Source organism: Opisthocomus hoazin, chromosome 6, assembly GCF_030867145.1.
Source record: "Opisthocomus hoazin isolate bOpiHoa1 chromosome 6, bOpiHoa1.hap1, whole genome shotgun sequence".
NCBI lineage: Eukaryota > Metazoa > Chordata > Aves > Opisthocomiformes > Opisthocomidae > Opisthocomus > Opisthocomus hoazin.
Window position 1 is genome coordinate 24,685,904 of NC_134419.1, and position 23,374 is coordinate 24,709,277.

Genomic DNA, 23,374 nt, shown 5'->3' on the forward strand with positions numbered 1-23,374 from the left:
GAGTTCTGCAAGCTTCAAAATCATAAAGAGTTGTTTTGTCAGGAGGAGTTCCCGCAATGGGAGGACAGTTCACGCTTTTAAACAAAACATGCTTTTTCTCTTTTCCTTTTCTTCCCACACATTTTTTCCCCAGTGTTTTTGTTATTATGTCAGCACGCTTTGGCCTCTGCATCCCTTTCAGGAAAGACATATTGTACCACAGGTAATGCAAGGCAGTGCTGATTGCAGAGTGTGGAAAAACGTCTTGGCGTTCTCCCTGTCACTGTTGGGGAGTGAAATTAGATTTACTCACTTTCATATTTGAATGGTTAGACTATAGTATAAGTTATATTATTATAAATATATATAATTATACGATACTATATAATATATTTATTATAGACAATTTTTGACACAGTGTCATGTATTTTTAATGAGCTTCTTGTTTCCTTTGCTGTACACATGAAGGCCTAAATGTTCAAAGACATCTGCAGTAGAACTGTTCATGTAGCCTTGCATTATTAATGCCTGTAGCCTCCATGGAGTGGTCTAGAAGTCTTGAGACTTACACTGAACCAGAAGCACTTAAATCCAGCTTCCACCCAGAGATTATTCTCTCTGTTGTGCTTATAATTAAGAAAAAGCAGAAAAACAAAATGTACCAACACATGCTTATCTCTTATTTGATATCAAAGGCCTAACATGCAGATATTCTAAATACCCAGTAAGTTACTCATGATTTCTCAAAACTGGGCCTTAGATGTTTTACAACATCTAAGAATTTACAACGCAGAGAGGAAACAGAACAAGTGACATTAACCTCAGACTTGTCTTCCATGCAGCCTAATAAAATAAATTTGACTTTCAAATTTAGGCTAATCTGTGATAACTGCACTGAGTACTGTGCCATTCTTCCACCCTTTCTCTCTTCCGCAGCATGTGTTAAACTGGCAGAGTTAATGAGTAATGCAAAATGAATGTCTGCAGAATCTAAGCATTCTTTCTGTAGCCTCTCAGAATTTAAATCTGTTTTACTGTATGAAAAAGTCTGATGTTAGAAAACCACTACACTTATCTGGGTTTATACTCCTTCCTGTTCTATCATTCTAAAATATTTTTTTTAAATAGTTCTATAATAGGGCGTCCAACACAGTATACAAGTGAAATCAATAGTTTACAATCTTAATTGGTCATTCATTTATACTGCAGATGGATGCCAGAGGACAAACTCAAATGAGTATTCTGGCACTAAGTTTAAAAACACATCTGATGAGTTCGCACAGACATCTTTATGTGTGTGTATCATTTTTCCACACACCTGTGTGCAGACAATTGCTAGGATACTTAAAAGATGTGTCTATGACATTTTATGCTACCTGAATATGTCCTAATAAATTACTTTTAATAACTTTACATGACTCACTGACTGTGATCTCTTCTCATCTTTCTCCATCTCTCCAGCATGCTTGTAAACATAAACCCTCCCATTAAATATAGCACAGCTTTAGAATTTCTCTCTTGATTAAATTTGTCTCTCCACAGAGCCGTACGCAGTCACATATGCATACCTATGTGAAAAGGGATTGTCTTCTAGAGTCACAATTTTCTCTTTTTTTCTATTTTGTGAGGATGGCAAAAAGGACCAAAAGTGTAACTGAACCCGTTTCACAACCCAATCATTGCAAAGTTGCCACTCATTCTTCAAAAATAAATCATCACATCTCAGAATGAAACCAAAAGGTGGCAGCCTTCCATCCACTATCTCTCTGTCTTGTGATTTGTATGGACAGTTCCCTAGAACTGGTCATAATAAAGAAAACAAATCATTTTTAAACTACTGTCCTTAGCCTCATACAAATCATTCTGCTTGCTTAATCCAAGGAGATTTTCAGAATTAAACATGTCCATGAAACAACATGACTCTTTGTACTTTAGAATTTTTGTCTTTGCTTGTTGAAATTCTGTCAGAGCGAGCTTTGCCTAAGAAAGACCACACTAACTTTTAAAAGACCTGACCTGATAACAAAAGGGGAAAAAAAATCCAGAGGTGAAATAAATTTATTCTTAACTCATAAAATCTATGTCCCAAAAGTACATGGGATATTTCTCATGGAGAAGGTGCTTTGCATTCTGAATTAATACCAACCTTACCAAAAATGGAAAGAAAGACAAGGGCTAACAATAACCTACAGATTGTACAGGTTTTACTTGCTATAAATATGCACTCTGTAAATACATGTCAGCTACAATCTTCTCTATCAAAACATTGTTTAACTCACTTAACAGCTGTCTAAAACAAGCACAACCTTCCATAGTACCTAATATTTGGAATATAAAAATCAGCATTAGGAAAAAACAAGGACTGCATACAGGAGAGAGTCACACTTTTTTAACAGAGCAATGATTTAGAAGTATTAATGTGAGATGAAACTTTAACTGGTCTCATCTTTCACAGAAGCCCTTTAAGAGGAGCACCTTGACATTTTCTAGCCCTTCCAATTCTGCTGTCTTCCACGCTGCTGCTTGCTGGGGAGAGCTCATATAGGCTCATATAGGCTGCCTGCCTCTGCCAAATTCAACTTGCGTGCTATAGCAGGGACCCTGAGATCCCAGAAGCACAGTGTTCCCCCATTGTCCCAAAATATAAGTCAATATGTCAGAGAAAGCCCATCTTTTCTCTTGTTTCGTGGTATCATAAAATGAAGATGCGTTTGTCAACAGGAAGGGTAAAGAGTAGATTACAAATCAAATGTGAATAATCATAAATTGCAGTATCATTTGGCAGAAAAGCAGAAGAACAACTGACACTGGGAAGCTGATAAGGGGATTATACTGGCACAGGTCCTTGTCAGGCAAGACTTGGCACAGTTAGCATTCTTGTGTCACTCAGTTAGTCCTGCAATAGGGACACCTGTTGAAGGGGTCTATATTGTGGACTGTTAGATATTATACCTCTACTAACTTGAATAACATCAATTTGTTTTCTAATTCCAGACCTCATTCTCTGTTGCTACATAAATCTAATTTGATTGATAGTAGGCATGGACAAAAGCCCAATACTAATGATGCTGCAGATTCAATAAATCCTGTGCAGAGGATAAGGAAATGAAGATTATGAATTTTCCTAGAAAACATACTTAATGGTTATTGACCTGAAGTATCCATAAGACTTTTAAAAAAAAATAACGAATGCTGTATCACAGAAGCAAATGACTATTAAGTACTAAGAGGGATCATTAATTTTTAAGATTACTGAAAAATTATGTCTAATAAAACACACCACAGTTTCTAAAGGAAAACTCACCCTTTAACAGTGCCCTTTCTAAAGGACATTTTAATATTGCTCCTAAAATGGTGGTAATCTGTTAATTATCCTGTGCTGGAATTCAGTTGAGTACTCGGATCTTTTTCCATTCATCTAATGCAATATTTACATTGGGCCAAATTCTGAACCCAGTGAGGTCACCATGCTGCCATTAGCTTCTGTGAAAAACATTCTGTATCTACACCATAAGATTCATTTAAAATACATATTTTATGAGTTATACTTTTATACTGTCCCCATGGAAATGACAGACATGCATGTTGTATTAATTGAATTGTCATAGAATGAAGAGGGGCGTGCAAGTCATATAGGATATGAAGGATACAGAAATTTATTCCAAATCTGTGTTTGAGTTCCATAGAGGGGATTGGATGAAATGCATTTTCAGCACTGAAGTACTCTTGTTTATAGGCATAATTATTGGCAAGGTTCATTTGGTTTGGAAAAAAATATATATGGGGGGGAAAAAAATCCCCCCATTAGCAGTTACATTGAGAAATCCTTTGGAATAAAAATACATAGTTCTTATTTCAGCACTCTATGACAATCACAAAGCAGATTCTGTTATCTTTTCTCTGTGTCTGTGATGCTAATAGCTAAATATTCTACTAACGGAGTAGTTTATATAAAGGTTTATTTATCAGACCACTGAGCTAGAAAAAATAATCAGTCACAGTAAACTTTAAAATGAACAATTGCAAAGACAGTCTTTGAGCCAAAAAAGACACTGAATGAATTTAAACATTCACTTGATCATGAATAAACTTTGACTTGCACAGATTTTCTTCATGTGGTGTCATCCTCAAAGCCATCTGCTTTACTATTTCCATCACCAGTAAATATGTAGTGTACACTTTTCTGGTGTGTGCTGAAAGTTTTGCTGTTACGCTATTATTTTTTCCTTATGTTTTTCTTTATATAATTTTTTATTGTAACAGTAGCTATAGCAATGATATCCATTGACATTTGTTTCCAATTAGTATTCTCTTCTTTGTAGAAACTTACTTCCAGGCAAAATGTATCTCCTAGAGAAAACACCATACACAGTCAATATACTTCTCTGGCTTTTCTATGACTAGAAAGAAAGATGACAAACATGAAATCTGCAATATATGGTACAATAACGGGGAAGCTCTTCCAAAGTCCAAAGGGAAAGTTAGTCTCCCTGGCTCACTAAAATCTTAGTTTGATATGTTCTCTCTAAAATTTCAGATTCCAGTTCTGCAAAACCATATGTAACTCAACCTCCTTTAGGTAGACCAAATAAAAGACAGTTCTTGTAAACTGTTCACATGAATACATATGAGAAGAATATGTAATAACAGAAATAAATTCATAGACATATTCTTCCTAATGACTCATCAATTTATTCTCATACATTTACAGGGTGAACCTGGAGAAGCTGGCAACCCTGGACCTCCTGGAGAATCTGGAACATCTGTGAGTATTTTGGTTTTGTATTATTAACCTTTATTATGGTGAACTAAGGTATCTGGTAGTGCTTACTTTCGAAAGCATTTAATCAGACTACTTGAGTACTTGTGTACATTTTCTTTACATTTTCAGTGAAGAAATTACACCTTTAAAATGCAATTTGTTTCCTTATGATTATAATCACATCTTGTACTAACAGCTAGAGGACAAAGTTGAAGACTTCCTAAGAGAGGATGTATTTTTTCTTCCAGAAGTATTAACTTTGACATGCATGTTTTTATGTCTGAAGACAGTTCACTGTAGCAAACTAGGTGCAGATGTTGGCACTCAACCTGATACTCACAGGTGTTCTAATCTGAGGCTGAGGTCCTAATTTCCCATTCACAGGCCAGCATTTATTGATGAGTAACATTGCCCAGGTCTAAAAAAATAGTTTTGCCATTGTAATCTTTTTTTAGCCATTCAGTTTCCAGCTGACATTTTTGTGTTCATATGTTTTCTACAGGGTCCAAAAGGTGAAAGGGGAGAGAAAGGTGAGGCTGGTCCACCTGGAGCAGCTGGACCACCAGGTGCTAAGGGACCTCCAGGTGATGATGGGCCCAAGGGTAACCCAGTAAGTGAGCTTAATAATTTTAACACAAAGCACTGTGAAGCAGTGCTGAAGTTCTGCTACATATAGAATTGTGTATCATTTTCTACACTTGAACTAAATTCATTATATGCTTTGTAAAATATTTGTGATGCTAGCTACCTGCTTGTCAATGGATGACACATTACTTGGTTTTTTCCCTGATTTATCTAGGGCCCAGTTGGTTTTCCTGGAGATCCTGGTCCTCCTGGGGAACCTGGTCCAGCTGTAAGTATACTTAAAAAACACTTACAGGTCCTAGTCTTGGTTTGCACTAAATTCTAGTTAACTCTGCCTCTTCCTTGTCTGGGGATGAGGTGTTGCCTGTAAGATCTACTGCTTTTCTGTTCATATAATTCTAATGCTTATAAAAGGTTTAGAAATCTTTAAAGTTTTGAAAACTAGCGTCCTTAGGAAAATGCTTTGTAGAAAAATATATATTCATATATGAAACTAAGCTACTTAATTTAGCTGAATTTTGTATTTTGTTTATTTTCCCATGAATTCTGTAGGGTCAGGATGGTGTTGGTGGAGAGAAGGGTGAAGATGGTGATCCTGGTCAGCCTGTGAGTTGTTTCAGTCATTTTATTTCAGTTGCATGTTCTCTCCTATGCTAAGAAAGTATCTTTTGCTGAATCAGTGATTTCTATATATTCATACTCTTAAAAATATTTTCTAAATGGATGCTTTTTCTGTTATACTGAAAAATATCTATTTATTTCCTTGTACAGATAGAATTGCCCATATTATAGTCACAATCAGAAGCAAGAGCTCAATTTCTTTTAGAAGTGGAAACAAATGATGTGTTAAAGATTTGTGCTGGAGCTGCTGAGGTGCACTAAAAATAGAGCAGCTATGAGCATAAGAAAGGAATTCTGCAGCCAAATAATCTTCATCAGCTCACCTGATGAAACGAAGCAAAACCTTGATGTTTTTTGTTTAAGAATCATCTGAGCAATAACCATATTAAGCATCAAAGATCTTATATCTCTGTAATTCCCATATTAGGACATCATTAATTTAATTCTTTTATTGCAAAAGATAGGGTTTCCATTTTGGAAAGTCTCTTTCTAGCTCTAGAAGTTCTGATTATCAGGGAGTTATCCTGTACACTACAGTTTCAAACTAAAAAATGCTAGTACATTCAACATATGGCTGGAAGTAAGTTCTAAACTGGGGTTTACCCGCAAATGGAAATTGGTATCTGTACATCTTACTTAACAGTAAGTACTTTTAGAGTGTTGTGTGCCTGATGAGAAGCTTATCAAACTATTCAGCAACCCTGAAATATTCAAGAGTATCACAGCTTATCAAGATGGAGTAGCCAAATGGCTATCAGTGCACAAAAGATTTGTCAAAAGAAAGCTGCCCATGGGGCAGCTAAATCATAGATGTAAGTGAAAAAATTTTAGCAAAAGTAACAACTTCAGCACCTGAGAAAGCAAGAAACTTCTTAATGGAGTTAGGCAGTAGGCTAAGACCATATGTTACTTCTGCGCAGCCACTTCCTGATTTGAAATATTTTGTTGCAAACAGGAAGAGAAAAAAAAGAATGACTGCATTTTGTACAGCAACAAAAGCTGTTAAAAATTTCAAAAGACCACCCTAAGAAATTATTTGTTGAATAATCAGGTATACTTCTTTCTGTGCATTTATGGTCCTTCCTTTCTGTCCATTGAAGGGGGCCAACATATTGCAGAAGTTTGTTGCACTTAATAAAGACAATAACTTTATCCTTTGTTACCACTGAGCTCATAATTTTCCATTGCAGGGTCCACCAGGTCCTTCAGGTGAAGCTGGCCCACCTGGTCCACCTGGAAAAAGAGTAAGTGATTTCTCATTTTCTCTTACACATTTCTCTTTCTGAGACACTATGTTGTAGAGAAGTTCAACTACTTGTTTTCCATGTTGTGACACTCATATATGGTGTTTGAAGTTTCTTTGAAGTAATGTGATAGGAGAAATGAGAAAATAGAAACAGCAGAGAAAACTCTTTAACGTGGGTTACACGGAACATAGGAACAAAAATACATAGGGAAGCATCTATTCCTTATCTATAAATGCACTTTTTCTTTTCACAGAATTCAGTGTCTGCTAGGGTAAAAATTCAGTGTGTGCTGAATTAGTCGGCTAATAGTAGTGAGTGATTATGAGAGTAATACAAGAGATCATCCTTAGGCACGTGACTGCTGGCAGGGAGCAGGAAGAATGTGTCTGCTTTGGTGTCTTTAGCCTCTGAAATAAAATAATTTCCATGCAGCTTTTGTGGAAACCTATGTCATCCCTCTGCATACAAAATTACCAAGCAGACATTTGTGTAACTTATGAAGCCATTCCATTATTTGTAAAGTCTTTGAAGGTTCACAGGCTTTACAAATACAGCTAATCAAAACCAGTATATACTGTTACACTTACAGAACTGTAGTAGATGCATCAACCTTTAGGTCTGCTTCAAAGAGCAATCAGATGCAGTTTTTACACTTTAAAAAACTAGGGAGGGGGCATCATTAAATGTAAACTGAGAGCTATTTAACAAAATGTGTTAAATTGCTCTATTTAGTAGGCTTGAGTGAACTGACATGCCTAATTAGTTTTTTCTATTTTACACAATAATCTATTTGCTACACCAGCTTGCAAAACATTGGTAAACTGTAAATGATTATGGTAGCATTAGCAACCTTATCACCAGAACTGAAAAATGGCTGGATTGAATATTAGCAATTAGTATGTTTGTCTGACATCAAATTAGAACTTCCTACTTTATTATCTGGAAAGGCAGTAGCTCATTCCTAATAGATCAGATATATTGCATCTGATTTGTACCTAAACAGAAAAACACTTTAGAAACACAAATATCCCATCACCTGTAGTTTGACACATTTCCAAATTTGGGAAAATGTATGGCTAAACATTGCCAAGTAATCCCATTCGTGAATTCTGAAGAGGACATTTTGTAGAATCAGATTCTACATTACTTGAGTACCTGAATGTTTCAAGCTTGTAGAGAGTCTGTACTGTATTGATATTATACCAGAAGGAAACAGTGGAGGATTGAAAGCTCCATGCTTTGCTGGCAGAATGAACATACAGCTGATGAAAACTAATGAAGAACATTTTTTTATGGTAGAATTAATTTCAAAAAAAGTCCTAACAAGTGTCCTTTCATCCAGATTAAGAAGGATATACCATTTCAGCAGTAACACTGCTGTCTATGGAGGTGCAGTACTAGAAAGCAACATTCCACCCAATTTTTTGTTTTTCTGTCTCTGAAATGATAAGCTCGCAGAGCTGAGGATTCATAGTTTTAAATCTAGTCCCTTGAACTCCTCAACTGTGCGGTCTGTTATTCATTTTCAGTCCCCTCTTCCCCTGTATTTTGGAACTGATCTGAACTCAGTTTCACTGCATGGTCTTATGAAATTATGTTTATTACCAGGTTTCAGAGTTTTGAGCAATCTGTGTTTAGCGTAGCCAGTTATAAAGAGGTTCCCTCAGCTTTCCCTGGAAAACAAATTCTAGTGAAAGACGTGGATTTAAATAGAGTTTTCCCGTTGTATCGAAGAGACTTCAGCTACAGATACCTACTCACAGTGGCATTCAACTATCAAGTGAAGGTCAAGAATAAACTATTTTTCCTAGTTATTTATGGGCAACAGTAATAGGATTACTATTAGTTGGTGAGATAAGCAAATACCAAAACTGTTTTACTGTTGTGGTCTAAAGGCTTTGACAGTAAGTACCAGAGCCTTGCAGACTGAGCAAGGGTCTCATGGACAAGCAGTACGGTGAATTTCTTTTAAGAAATACCACTTAGGAAGTACATATCAGAACAATAAGCCTGTTCCACATTCCTGCTCTGAGGAGGTAAAATTGACTAGCATGCTAATGACTACTTAGGTCAAGTCTAAATCAAAATAAAAGGTTAAATCTGTGGATGAAACAAGAATGGATCATTTGAGCATCCACAAAATGTGTACCCTAATTAAGATATTACTTTTCAGACCTAATAATTGCTCTTCCAAAAAGTATTTCCACCATTGCCTTTCAGAAAGTCAAAATACCACAAATACACTGGTCTCTCCCTTACAAAGCTGAAAGTGTCTTCAGAATTAAGTCCTATATTCAGATGAATGACTAGATTACATATATATATTTATAGGCCAAAAAAATGATCTATGAAGGGCAAAGCTTGTGACATAGTCATTGATAAAATCTCTGAGTGATTACATATATTTTTTGTTAATTTTCATTAAATCATAATTAATGTTTTACAGATCCTGACCTCTGAAATGATCTGTGCGTGTATCAGATCAGACAAATACATGCTCAGAAGGCTTTATACATCTATGTAGTTATGGTAATTGTGCGTGCAAATCTAGCGTGGATTTGTGTACATACCGTTTAGAAAATTAGATCTATGAAATCTATCAAGGGAAACATATAGCTGAAGTGATTGTATCATTAATAAATGGAAGGCCAGATTCTGCAGTTCAATGCAAGAGAGGCTCAATGCCCAAAACACCAAATGATTTAAAAATACATACTCATTGGATCAGACTTTCAGAGACTAGTTTATTATTGACTAAGTCTGTTTTTGAATTCAGTGATAAAATACCCTATAATGAATTCAAAAAATAGTAATTCTTTTCAAGACTATCTTGTCAATGAAATAAAAGACTGTGCTCAATATTTCCTATATACAAGAATACACATATATATACACAACTTGCTTTACGTGGATAGTCAAGACAGGTTTTTATTCTGTATAAATTCTATCTTTATAACTTTTAATAAAAGAAGATACTAACAATAAAAAAACAGGAGTAAATGTTGGAAGTATTTGGGGAAAACGTCTTTCCCCTGGTTTAAAAAAGTTTTCTTATACTTGGTAATCCCCAAAAAGGTTATAGTTCTAAAATAAAAGGAACATACTCAGAAGCATTTGCTACTCTTTCTTAGGCAGAAATTGCCAGGTAATGGAATACTGATCACAGAATGTGAATGAGAATAGTGTAGAAGTAAAAGCATGTCATAATTGTTATTGAAGTCCAAAAGAAAATGAAGTTATCAATTGTGTAATATACATTATATATATATATATGTTCATAACTATAGATTGGAAAACTTGAGCAATTAAATTGCAATATTTTGGTGCTAAATTTAGCATTCTAGAGGGCCAGTGCTAACAGGTTTGCATCATCTCTCTGAAGAATGCTCAGCAGCAGTTAAATACAGTGTTTCCAAAAATTACATTTTTATCTTAAGCCAAAGCCACCAAAGCCTTATGATGTGAATGAAAGAACTTTAAAAGTAAACTTATACTATTTAAGAAATCTCTTAGAGCTACTTGAAAAATTTTCCTGGTATTCCTGATTCAACATAGCACATGAACTTCCTAGGAAACATGCATTGTTTCAGTTTGCAGATTTCAGTGCCCATTTAAGCATCTTGCCAGATCAATCATAGAATCATAGGTTGGAAAAGACCTCTAAGATCATCAAGTCCAACCGTCAACCCAGCACCACCATGCCTGCTAAACCATGTCCCGAAGTGCCACATCTACACATTTTTTAAACGCCTCCAGGGATGGTGATTCCACGACCTCCCTGGGCAGCCTGTTCCAATGCCTGACCACTCTTTCAGTAAAGAAATTCTTCCTAATAGCCAATCTAAACCTCCCCTGACACAACTTGAGGCCATTGTCTCTCGTCCTATTGCTAGTTAGTTGGGAGAATAGACCAACACCTGCCTCACTACAACCTCCTTTCAGGTAGTTGTAGAGAGCAATAAGGTCCCCCCTCAGCCTCCTCTCCTCCAGACTAACCAGCCCCAGTTCCCTCAGTCGCTCCTCATAAGACTTGTTCTCTAGACCCCTCACCAGCCTCATTGCTCTTCTCTGGACATGCTCCAGCACCTCAATGCCCTTCTTGTAGTGAGTGGCTCAAAACTGAACACAGTTCAAGACCTCAGAGGCTAGACACAATGGCTACCACTTCATCGGCTGTCATATTTACTTTATATATCCAGCACAATAGGCTTTTTGGTGGAGGTAGCCCACAGCGGATTGCTGACTTCTTAGCTATCCAGACCCAACTCTAGCCTTACCAGTTCTGTCTGATTTGAGAATGGCTGCTGAGATGGGGCACCTTCCTCTCTTTCCATCATCAAATCCTTTCACAAGTTCTCCACTGATCAGCCTAGATTCTCTAGAAAGCCTGAGGCATTACATGTATGTATATTACATGTATGTATATTACATTCCAAGCTGAACAGACAGATAGTCTAGCACAGCTCTGGGACTAGAAAGCCCTTTTCTAATCCTTTTCCCATTATATGCGTGTTAAACATTTGTAATATTGCTGTCTGAATTTGTCTGTGAAAAGAGCGGAATGAAACTTGCCAACCTCACAGAAGAATGTAGCTTCTGAAGTGTTCCTAAATGTTCTGAAGACAAAAAACTGCATTATAACGTTAACTGTTGTTGGAGCAATCTAAGACAACCAGGGAGTTCACAAATTGCTATGGGCTTGCCAGTGAGAGTTCTCAGCTGTACAGCTTTCCTGTTTCTCATAATAGCATCAGCATTGACCAACAGCATACTGTGTGACGACTGTGTTTCTGAGGAGGTGTAGTGTTCTCCAGCTTCTCCTTCCAAAGTAGGAGATAAGTGAGTCATGGTCAATGAGAAGTGGAACATCTCAAAAGGCCTCCTGATCCAATGACTGCTTATCAAGAAATGTCGATACAAAGACTGAATCACTCTACAGTTATTTTGTTACTATTTTTTTCTGAAACTAAATTCTTTGTGCATACTTTTGGCATGATTTTTTTTTGTTTTGTTTTGCCATAGAGTACTGCGTAATATCTTTAGTTTGAATTAATTGATTTCTAGCTGAAAAATGTTAAAAATAGCATGAGGAAAAGACACCATCAAAGAACATTCATTGTTAAAACAATTAACATAAAATCAATAAAAATCAACACAGATAGTACTTCTTGCTTATCTTCCTCTCAACCTTTCAGTGTGCTAGGCCCTTCAGCTGTGTTTTCTGCTGTTTGGCTGTTTTCATTATTAGAGTCAATTAGATATCTAGATCACATACACATAAGGCTCCATGTATCAATTAAAAAATGTTACAATTTATATACTGTCTGTTTTCAATAAAACAGATGTCAATAGTGCAACAAAGCCAGCCTCTAAATTTTGAGAAGCAGAGTTTATTTGGTTAGTTGCCTTTCTATACAAAGTTGAGTAACTTAGAAAAAAAGGAAGTGTTTCTAGGAAGGGGATTTTTGCATTTTGGCTACAGCATCATGCTGCCTCAGGAGGTTGCACACATCTCTTAAAAATTAAACTGATTTTCTCTCTTGATTGAAAACACACAGAATACCTAAAAATACACCAGGTTCCTATCTTAACAGACTGATGAAATGTGGTAATGCTCTTCTGCGTTGGAAATCATGTTTTTAGTCAGATGACAGACAGCTATGAACAATAGTTTAAAATATTTTAATGAAATTATGAAATATCAAAGAGCAGACAAAAATGTCCAATAGGTTCACATAACAAAAATTGAGGACAAGTTTGTTTCTGTATGACTTCTTTTCTCAGTTCTGCATAAAATGTATCAGGCAATATGTCCAAACTTGAAGTGTAATGAACATAAAAATCACCATGGTAGCTGGGGTGGTGAGGGTGGGGAGCCATGCATTAATTTAAAATTATTGTTATTGAGATCTTTTCTGTCAGTTAAAACTTATGAGGCACTCCAAGAACTCAAGTGTAGGAAGGTAAGATAAATAATGATTAGCAGTCTTTCTCTGTAGAAGCACCATCTGTGCCGTGCCAGCAATCACAGCCTGTTAGAAAGAACAGTTCGTTTAGCAGCTTTGCACCTGGTGCAGCATTGGCACTGTTTGATAATGAACGCACGCCCTTTGTTTAGCAATCATGATTCATTGTATTTGTAATTTAGCGATCACCGTGGTTTTAGCCCTGCTAGTTCATGTTGCAGCTGCATTTCTAGATTATGCAGAGACCATATAACTCAAATACAAACTACCACACTCAACCCTTTTCAGCTTCTTAGGTAGGGTAGGCTATCATCCATAAGGGAACTTGAGTGAAAGGAATTTCAAAGCAGTAAAGACAATGGGCACGTAAATTAATTAATGTCAGAAAAAAAAGTCCTGTTTCTAAAATGTTCCTGAGTTTGTTTATATACCTACTAATTATTTTTCCTGTGATTGCTGCGAACTGTTACCCACCCAACCAATTACAACCTACACAAAGGGGTATATGCATCAAAGATTATTATTGGAACAGTAGTGATTTGAATTATTCTACCTGCTTTAAAGAGTCAGCAGACCACACTGTGCAGGGCTTAGCATTTCTGTATTTTCAAGAGGTGAAACTAAGTCCTTTACCACTTACAGCTCTTACAAATACCAAAGAGAACAACCTGTTGATACCCATGACAAATGACCAAAGTTCACTGTGGGTAATTTAACTCATTTTGCATTACCTTTGATGGAAAGCCTGAACTATCTCTGTTGGCCAAAAGGTTCATACAGTACTGTAGATGTTCAGTTCGACCCTGGAGAAAGCTTAACTTAAGAAGCAAATGAATGATCTTAATATACTTCTATGTAAATAGTTATAAAGTGAATGTAAATTTGCAGGAATTAAGTTAAAACTTGTGGAGTGGCCCAAGTTATGTGCCAGTAGTAGTGGATCATGAAATATTTCAGGCTATAAAAAGTTTAAGCGAAATTCAGCTCTAGTATAAAAATTGCTATTAGGTCAAACTCTGTTCTAAAGCTCTGAGCTCACAAAGCATATAGGTAAGATGCTTGGCTGGAAGAACAGTTCTTTTCTGTAAAAGTAAGAATGTGGTTTAATGCTTTACTTTTAGGGGACTGCATTTTTGTGTCTATTGCTATGAAGTAAAAAGCAGTAAATAAATTGAAGCGGTTGATTTTTTCTTGTTGCTGGTCCTTAAAACATCTTTTTTAATTTCTACAGAACAAACTGCTTGTTGCATTAAGGAACAGATGAGTATTAGGGAGTAAGTTTTATAGATTCAGAAAATCACCTTGTATTTCATCAGTCACATTTCTTTCCTTTTGCTTTAAGCTGCCCATTGGTTGGCAAGAAATAGTTACTTGTAATAAAGACATTTCCCAGGCTAAACATTAACCTTGTAGGAAAACAGTTGGTCCATTATCTTGACTGTCTCTTTTCTCAACTAAGTATATATGAGAGAACCATTTTCAAAGAGTACATTAGATTCTAGATACTGCTTCTGTTCATAACTGAAGCTATGAATATTAATTCTCTGACCTGAAAATCAGCCCTTGATGTTTTGGAGGAGAAAAACGTCTTTTACTTTTCACTAAAACCTTAAGAAAATGAAAGATGGGTGACATCAGCAATAGGTAGTCACAGTGCTGCCAGATGACTGTGGCTCTTGCTTTGTGGCCTTCACCTGAACCTTATCCCACCTTATCCCACCTCTCCATCCTCCTGCAGTACGGACTTCTGCCCTCTTAGTCAGAGCTTTCCTAGAGCAATAGCAGGAAACCTGACACCAAGTGCTCTTTGTAGTCAGTGTCTTTTTTTCATTCCTTACAACCTCTAGTAATGTGATTTTTGTTTTTCTTTTCATATTTACTGGGTAATATTAAGGCATGTGTCAATTTTTGGCTGTCCAAATGTAATCAGAAGGCTTACTAAGCCCATCCCTTGCTTAGAGAATACAGAAGTATATGCCATTCTGTGCACTGTAGAATGACAGGCCCTTTCTGAATCAGTGGATAAACTACAGCAAATAGATAGAAGCAAATGCAAAGCAAGTTTAAAACTGTTATTGTATATGTAAATTAGTATTGTTCTTTTCCTTTGCCTTTTATATCCTGTTTTGATTTTTTCTGTGCTATTTATTTGTTTTTAACCTCATCATATCAGAGTTAGCCGATATATATTCTTCTAGTTATCCTAAAATCCCAGAAAATTTTATGAAGGGGAAAAAGAGCTGATGTGACAGATTGGGATTTTTATCCTATGAATAAAATGTCAAGAAAGAAATTTAATGTTCTTTTGTTAGTATTTACTACTTATTAATACAGTGGAAATTGCACTCAGAATTTTTTCACTGGTAATATTTTAGAAAACGGATTTATGAACTCAGTCTCCATCTTTTACAGGGACCTCCTGGAGCAACTGGTGCTGAAGGCAGACAAGGTGAAAAAGGTGCAAAGGTAATACATTCAAGCTTTTTTTCAGAGGCATGGAAATGTAAACTATATATAAACAAAATGTAAATTGCTCATCATGCACCGAGTGTGAAACTTATCAAAGAGATAATAGGTACACCATAAAATCCAAATTAAGAGCCAGAATTAGTAGCAATACATAATGGAGTACACAGTGGACTCTCACCAGTGCAGGCCCAACTTAGCTCACTGCTGCAGAAAAGCAAGATGAGCATGCTTTGCTGGCATCTTTATATGAAGCTATCAGACTTTTGTTCAGAAAACCGTCCTGTGCAGAACACTGTTTTAGAATAGCTCTTAAAAAATGGAGTGACAAAACTTTGCTCTCACTTTGCAGCTTCTATATCCCTACAGTGTCAAGCTTAGTCAGCTCTTCCTCTCTGACCTGTTGCTTATGTTCTTCCTAGGGTGAACCTGGTGCAGAAGGGGCTCCTGGAAAAACAGGTCCAGTTGGTCCACAGGGACCTGCAGGAAAACCTGGCCCAGAGGGTCTCCGGGGTATTCCTGGCCCTGTGGTAAGCAAGCTGAGCATATAGTAGTATTTTAGATGTTGCATTTCTTGTATATCCTCTGGTAAAGCAAACTTTATGTCTTCTCTAGGGAGAACAAGGTCTACCTGGAGCACCAGGTCAGGATGGCCCTCCTGGACCTCTGGTGAGTACCCTTCCTTGCAGTGCCAACACAGAAAAAGCACCCGTTAAAATATACCATTGACGTGTCTGTGCATATACAGAAAAAATTAATGTAGCAGTCAATTCTTAGCACAAAGTCACTATTTTTCTGTGCTGGTAAAATCTGATACACGACTGCTTTCATTTTACTGCTTTACTTTAGTTGGCAGCTGTGCTGAATCCTGCTGAGTTATACCAGGTAAAAAGGCAGTGTAAAACTAAATTCTTGAAGTCCTTGAATGGAATTAAAAATAAAAATAAAATGAACGAAGCTTACAATCAAAAATCTATTCCTGTCCCCACATCAGCAAAGCTTAATAGCTTAAATCATTTTGTTTCCTTAGCAGTGGTAAATTTTGTACATCCATTGATTTTAATGACTGCTAGTTTAGGAAAACAATATTCATAGGGTAAAGTTTTAGATCATATCTATTCCTTAGAGAAAGAAAAAATTAAATCAGAAGTGGGGCCACCAAATAAGAAAACATTCTGGTTTTATAAAAATGAACAGCAACATCACGTGTGTTGTTCATTGTGGTAGTTCCAGGAAATATAATCCGTGACTAAAGTGTTAAAAAGGCTCTGAATGAACCAAGCTCCCAGTTTCTAGGTCATCTAGGGAACGCCACGGTTCTACTCTGTGTTAATAATATGATTAAAGCAAGGGAAGCTTATAGATGACATATTATCAAATTATGTCATTGCTTCTATTTACACTTACTATTTTAGTGCATTTTTTCAAACAGGCTGAAAAAATGACACTGTGAGCACAAATTGCACAATACTGGTGTTCTTATTCAGCATTATGTGCAGAAATCCAAAACTAAACAGTATGGCCAGCAGGTTCATTCTTCACATCTCAAGCAATGGTGATCCAATTTAGTGGAAAGATCTCATATTCCTTGCTCTCTAAACTCATTGAAGTAGAGTTCACCTCTGTTATCACAGTTGAGTGACGCATTGGGAATAAAAAGCTTCAAAACAAAACATGGACTGTTATAGTTTGGTGAAAAAAAAATAAACAAGTATTACACTGTCAAGGCATTTTACAGTTTGTAAGCATTGTTATCGCATCCTAAGTAAAATCCACTCTATTATTTTGGCCAGAAGATTAACTATGGCAACATAAACAGTCAGATTACTTTAGGAGAACAGGGCAATAAGGAGCTATCCTCTGCTTCAGAAATGGTGTGGTTCTTAAAGGGGAAAAGTAAGGCTCTGAGTAGCAAGTGTAAAGGAAATCCTCTGTTCCTTTTCCTATATGGATTTAGAGGACACAAAGGATACAGGTCCTTGGGTAGCCTTAATACTGAAATTTTCTGCACTTAAGCTATATACATGAACTCAAAATCTTTCCAAAGAGCATTCCAGCCTCCCCAGTGAGAATTCAGGGTCTGAGCATCAGCAATAAATTTTCTGTATCAGACTTTTCCAGCATACAAAAATGAAGGTGGAAAAAATGGGGAATTTAAACTGAATGCTGCATAACTTAAGAATTACCCAAAACCAATCTTTCACATTCATGTACATATGTGAACGTGAGCAATTTCCTTTTTTTTCCAACAAACAGTGATCTGGTGCATAGGTGTATCCATTGATCACTTCTGCGTGTATAATTATAGATGGTATTACAATGGCACCTACATATAATTTCATTCATTTCAGAAAATAATAATGAGCAAATAATGTGCTGAAGAAACCTTACACTGTAGCTTTTTGTTGCCCTTCATTTTAACATTCTAATTTTGCCTAAAGTTTCATGGATAACGTATTGCTTGTAAGCCAAAGGTTGGGAACAATGAATGAGAAGCTGTAGGGGAAAGGACTCCCTTCTGTGCTAAGGCCATAATGAAAACCTCTACTTTCCAAAGAGTTCACCATAGTTTTTAGATGTGCCCAATGTACAAATAAAGTGCATGGGGGACAAATCAGGGAACTGAAAACTGATCTCCTTAGTTGCAATTCTGTGCCCAAATCTAAAAGCCAGAGAACAATTATTCAGCAATAAGAACCATCCCTTTCCCACATGTCAGTCATCAGAAGCCTCCAAATACATCTTCAAAAGATCTCTCTTCCAACATTTGAGAGCTTAAATATTCAATTCAAATCTGAAGTGGAGTGTATTAATGAACTATATACTCCCAAATGCACAGGCTTCCTGTCAGCTCAACGAGAACTTTTATTAGACTCATTGCTGCAACTTTAACTTTATTCTGGATTTTAAGAAATTAAAATTTATATGTAAACATTGCTGAGGTCAGGTCTCCCTCCTTCCCCTCCCTCCCTCCACAGCAGATTGCTATCAAGACAAGAATGTGAAAGTATATTTGCAGTAGAGCACAACACACTGCAGGTGAAAATGTCTGATTCTGTATTCCAAAAGCTTACAAAATTCACTTTTCATTCATGAATTATGTATTTACCTAGGCTTTTGCATCTAATGATATCCTGAAGCAGAGATGGAAAGGATACGCACTGAATAATATTTTGTACATGAAGTGTTATGGCACTTTTCAATCTGTGCCAGGTTGAAAAGGTCACTTATTACTGTTGTCCCTATCGTAACTTCACAGATGTCCACTGCCAGCAGAGGACTAGTAGTGATGAGATACTGACTTAGTCTAGCAGCTCTACACCTCATGCGTACCTGTTCAGTATGAGATTAATAGCCTCTGAGTAATTAACGCCTTTTCTGTGCTTGCATATGCACCCTGTGGCCTGAATTTTTCACCTCATTCTGTACAAATTACGCAAAACCAGCACCGCCATTCTTTTGAACCTCAGATTTCTCAAATCCCCCCCAAATTCTTCTAAAATTATAAAAAAAGATTAAAATAATTAAAAAAAAAAAAGCTAGACAAAACAATAGACCAAGGAGATTTTAACAAGCTTCGTATGTAATCTTTTCTCCACTATCTCTCCAGCTATATTTTTGACTATTGGTAAAATAGTATCTTTAATGGTTTGCTCTTGTGACCCCAGTAAAGTTAAAATAAAACACTGTCAGGGAAAAGAAGCTTGTGTCAAGCTACAAGAAAACAGTTCAGTGGTTTTTGCAAGGGATGTGCAGAAAGTAAGACCTATCCATGTGAATACGTTTATCCTTTCCAGTAGTTTCCCAAGTAGCAAGACTGCAATGGAGTTTTCCAATGGATTCTCTAAACATCAGCTTGCATTGGAACCACCTGAAGAAAATGAATGTTTTGGGTCGCCCCTCCCGACACCCACCCCAAAAATATGGAAGGGCTTGTAGAATGGTTCTATCGATGTCCTGTTGTTTGTTCACAGCTCTGTCTCCTGCCCCAGCATATTTCTGTTTACAGAACTCTAGTTGCATAGAGTAATGTTTAGGGACAGCTGCAAATAAAACTTAGAATTAAGAGTATTTCTTACTCAGTTTCATAAAGTAATGTGTGTCTTTACTGTGCTGCATAATGAATGGCTTGTAAATAGAAATTAAAAATTGTAAGCTGCTTATAAGATGTGAACCATGTAAGTACCTAAAAAGGTGTCAGTTTAGCACTTCTGTAAGGTAAGGGTGTTATCCCTATCCAAAAAATGAGGAGTGGAGGCCCAAAGTGACTAAAGCAGTTCCTAAAAGCGTTTAGGATTGCCCAGACTAGTATTGCAAAACCTAATTTGTGTAGCTAATCACATTTACAAAAGTGACAAAGGACCATAAGCTTGGATGTCAGTGGAACTAGCATACCTAGATCACATTAAGTAAGCTTGCAATGGTGAGTAGAAAAGACTTGAATATTTTGCAAATATAGATTTAAATGCATTATTGAGGGTCATACAGGAATTTCAGGAGGCAAGTCAAGGAAACCATAATCCCAAGACAACATCCTATGTGCTGGAACAAAATATGAGGTAGTTCTCCTACAAAACAATATTGAGGAGCAGTTATTATAAGCAACCTGATTTACATTCTGCAAAAATTGTACTGAGCTGTAGTAAACTGGGAGTAAACAAATTAAGAGGATACTTCCCGCTGCTTATGAAAGAAAAGGCTAGAATAAGCAACAAAAATATGGTACAGCAATGACGGTGGAAGTAATAAATGAGATCATGTAATGTAATCACAAGCAAAATTAGGCTAATCAACAAAAAATTATTTGAATATTTTTTTAAAATACCACTTGCTTCACTGGATGCTTTCAGTGCTCTTGAAGAATTTAGTGGAACCCTCTGCTTCACAGATTTCTCATCATACAATCCTTTACGGATTTCTACTTATAAAGTAATTTAAATGCTACTTTACTTCCCTTGATTTTTTTAGGGTCCACCTGGCTTGCCTGGCCTGAAAGGAGACCCAGGTTCCAAAGGAGAGAAGGTATACTTTATTCATTGTTTGTGCCTTTGTAATTTTGATCCAGTTTAAAAGTCTTTACCAAATTAGAATCATAGAATCATAGAAAGTTTTGGGTCGGAAGGGACCCCTAGAGGTCATCTGGTCCAAGCCCCCCGCAGCGAGCAGGGACACCAGTAACTAGATCAGGTTGCTCAGAGCCCTGTCCAACCTGGTCTTGAATGTTTCCAGGGATGGGGCCTCCACTACCTCTCTGGGTAACCCGTTCCAGTGTTTCACCACCCTCATTGTAAAGAATTTCTTCCTTATATCCAGCCTAAACCTACCCTGTTTTAGTTTAAAACCATTACCCCTCGTCCTGTCACTGCTGTCTCTACTAAGAAGATTGTCCCCATCTTTCCTATAGGCTCCCTTTAAGTACTGAAAGGCTGCAATCAGGTCTCCCCGCAGCCTTCTCTTCTCCAGGCTGAACAAGCCCAACTCTCTCAGCCTGTCCTCATAGGAGAGGTGCTCCAGCCCTCGGATCAATTAGCGGAAAGAAACACTAGGGTTTTTGTATCAGGAAGCAAGACCACTGATCCTGTCTATCAATCAGCCTCCCATAGCCTTAATAGTAATTGTGAAATTTTAAGCCACTTCTGATATTCTGGTGATACGTAGAAAGAAACCTGTGTGGTGATCTATTGACCATGTGATTCTTCCTTGCAATGAAAATCCCAAAGATGCTGATGTAAAGAGAACTGTTGGTTTTATGAAAACACAGTAGAAATAAAAAGAATTTGAGATTTTTATTTTAAAACAACAAAATGTAAACGTTTAGTAGCAATAATTTCTTTTGAAATAATGGATTGTGACATCTAGGATAGCATTTTCTAACAGAGTCCCAACAATTTATTGATTGCTTGTGTGTCAGAGAAAAACTGTACAGATAAGGGATAGGAATAGGATTATATCTTGTGAATTTCAGTTTTTGTTTATGTGCTTGATCAACTGTTTATACAGCTATATTACATCTGGGGAAAAATGTGCAACCTCATAATATGCTTATAACATCTAAATGGGAAAGTTGGTATGAAATTTGAAGTTGTTATTTCTATATCAGTTTCAGTAAGGACTATGTGCCACTTAGATCTCTTTCACTGAATAAGTAGTCACAGCTTGCAAAAAATCTCCAAGTCTAAAGGGCAACTAACAATAATGAACATGCTTTCAGAATAATTGTTTTCAGGTTAATTATTGTCTAGCAACAGTGATGGCATTTGAAAGCTCTAATTCATATGTTTGCAAAACACATTTACTTTATATATATTGAGTTTTAACTATATTTTCTTCTGGCTTGTTTAGGGACATCCTGGTTTGATTGGCCTAATCGGACCTCCAGGAGAACAGGGTGAAAAGGGTGATAGGGGTCTTCCTGGCCCACAGGGATCTCCTGGAGCCAAGGGTGATGCAGTGAGTAAAACATACTTCTATTTTCATTCAAGTTCCACGCAGAAAAGTGTACATATTCCAGTCTTTCTTTCAAGAGACATAAAGTAGCTATAAACATTTAACACCCAAAGCTTCCTGCTAGAGGTTAAAACTTGCCTAGGCATTGTACAAACACAGTGAAGTTAAACAGCTTAAAATGAGATCATAGGGTGTTTCAGAACATGAAGGAAACACATACACCTAGGTTAGGGACAAGATAAAACTAACAGCACCAATCTCATCATGTTTATTAAATGCACTGCCTACAGTAGCTTCCTTTCTCCTTGTTATTAAGCTGTGCTTTAAGGCATTATGTAAAAAGTGAGGTTTCCAAGGCAATCTGAAGGGGAACACAGTTGTGACTGTAAGTACTGCAGCATAAGAACAATTACAAGCAACTCAAACAGTCAGATATTTTAAACTTACAAACTGTTTTGGACCCTAGCAAGTGGCCTAAATCAAAACTCATGAGGGTTGGATGCTTCGTAGGACTACCGTTTTCACAGATACGTGTTTTTCAATCCAGTCCAGTATGTAGAATACTTTAGTTCTGTACTTATTCTCTTATTCTTTCTTAGGGAATTTCTGGTCCTGCTGGTCCACTGGGACCTCCTGGTCCTCCTGGTTTACCTGTAAGTAGTTTCATCCAGTCCTCCTGTTCAAAACACTCCTGTGCTGTGTGGAATATACTCCAACTATAGTTATATGTTCTTACCCGTAGGGTCCCCAAGGTCCAAAAGGTTCCAAAGGATCCAGTGTGAGTAATTCTCCATATTTTTTTGTTTTTACTTAACTTTTGTGTGGGTTATTTTTTAACATTGTGTAGCATAGTCAACACTGCATTTCTTTCATTGCTTTATAGGGTCCTGCTGGTCAAAAGGGTGACAGTGGGTTACCTGGTCCACCTGGTCCTCCAGTAAGTAAGAACTCTTATTTGACATGCATGCACATTACACTGACATGATGACCCTGTTTTGACAAGGGTAGAAAACACCATTTGTGAACTTGCAGATAAGGAAAATACTAATGATTGTTTGAAAATTCGTTTTTTTCAGGAAACATAGATCCACCAGACACAGAAATATATTGTCTGCACTGAAAAAGCCAACAGAAACTTAAAAAAAACCAACACAAAAGACCAAAAAAACCCCACAAAAAACACAAAAAAACCCATAAACAAAAAATCCCCTAGCAATAGCTATTTAATGTGTTATATTGAAGCACAAGAAATAGAATTATTTTGGTTTCCCCCCGTTAATACTCTTCTGTTTCTACTATTT

At 36.7% G+C, this 23,374-nt stretch overlaps 1 protein-coding gene across 3 annotated transcripts in view; it reads left to right on the plus strand.

The window, feature by feature from the left end:
- The window catches only part of COL11A1 (collagen type XI alpha 1 chain), a 164,123-nt gene that overhangs the window by 132,475 nt on the left and 8,274 nt on the right, over window positions 1-23,374 (plus strand). For all 3 annotated transcript variants that reach the window (XM_075422261.1, XM_075422263.1, XM_075422262.1), the window contains 13 exons: window positions 4,691-4,744; window positions 5,244-5,351; window positions 5,541-5,594; window positions 5,879-5,932; window positions 7,138-7,191; window positions 15,573-15,626; window positions 16,049-16,156; window positions 16,242-16,295; window positions 20,595-20,648; window positions 21,969-22,076; window positions 22,673-22,726; window positions 22,816-22,851; window positions 22,957-23,010. In XM_075422261.1, the coding sequence (XP_075278376.1) occupies window positions 4,691-4,744; window positions 5,244-5,351; window positions 5,541-5,594; window positions 5,879-5,932; window positions 7,138-7,191; window positions 15,573-15,626; window positions 16,049-16,156; window positions 16,242-16,295; window positions 20,595-20,648; window positions 21,969-22,076; window positions 22,673-22,726; window positions 22,816-22,851; window positions 22,957-23,010 (846 nt within the window). The remainder of the gene's footprint in view (window positions 1-4,690; window positions 4,745-5,243; window positions 5,352-5,540; window positions 5,595-5,878; window positions 5,933-7,137; window positions 7,192-15,572; window positions 15,627-16,048; window positions 16,157-16,241; window positions 16,296-20,594; window positions 20,649-21,968; window positions 22,077-22,672; window positions 22,727-22,815; window positions 22,852-22,956; window positions 23,011-23,374) is intronic.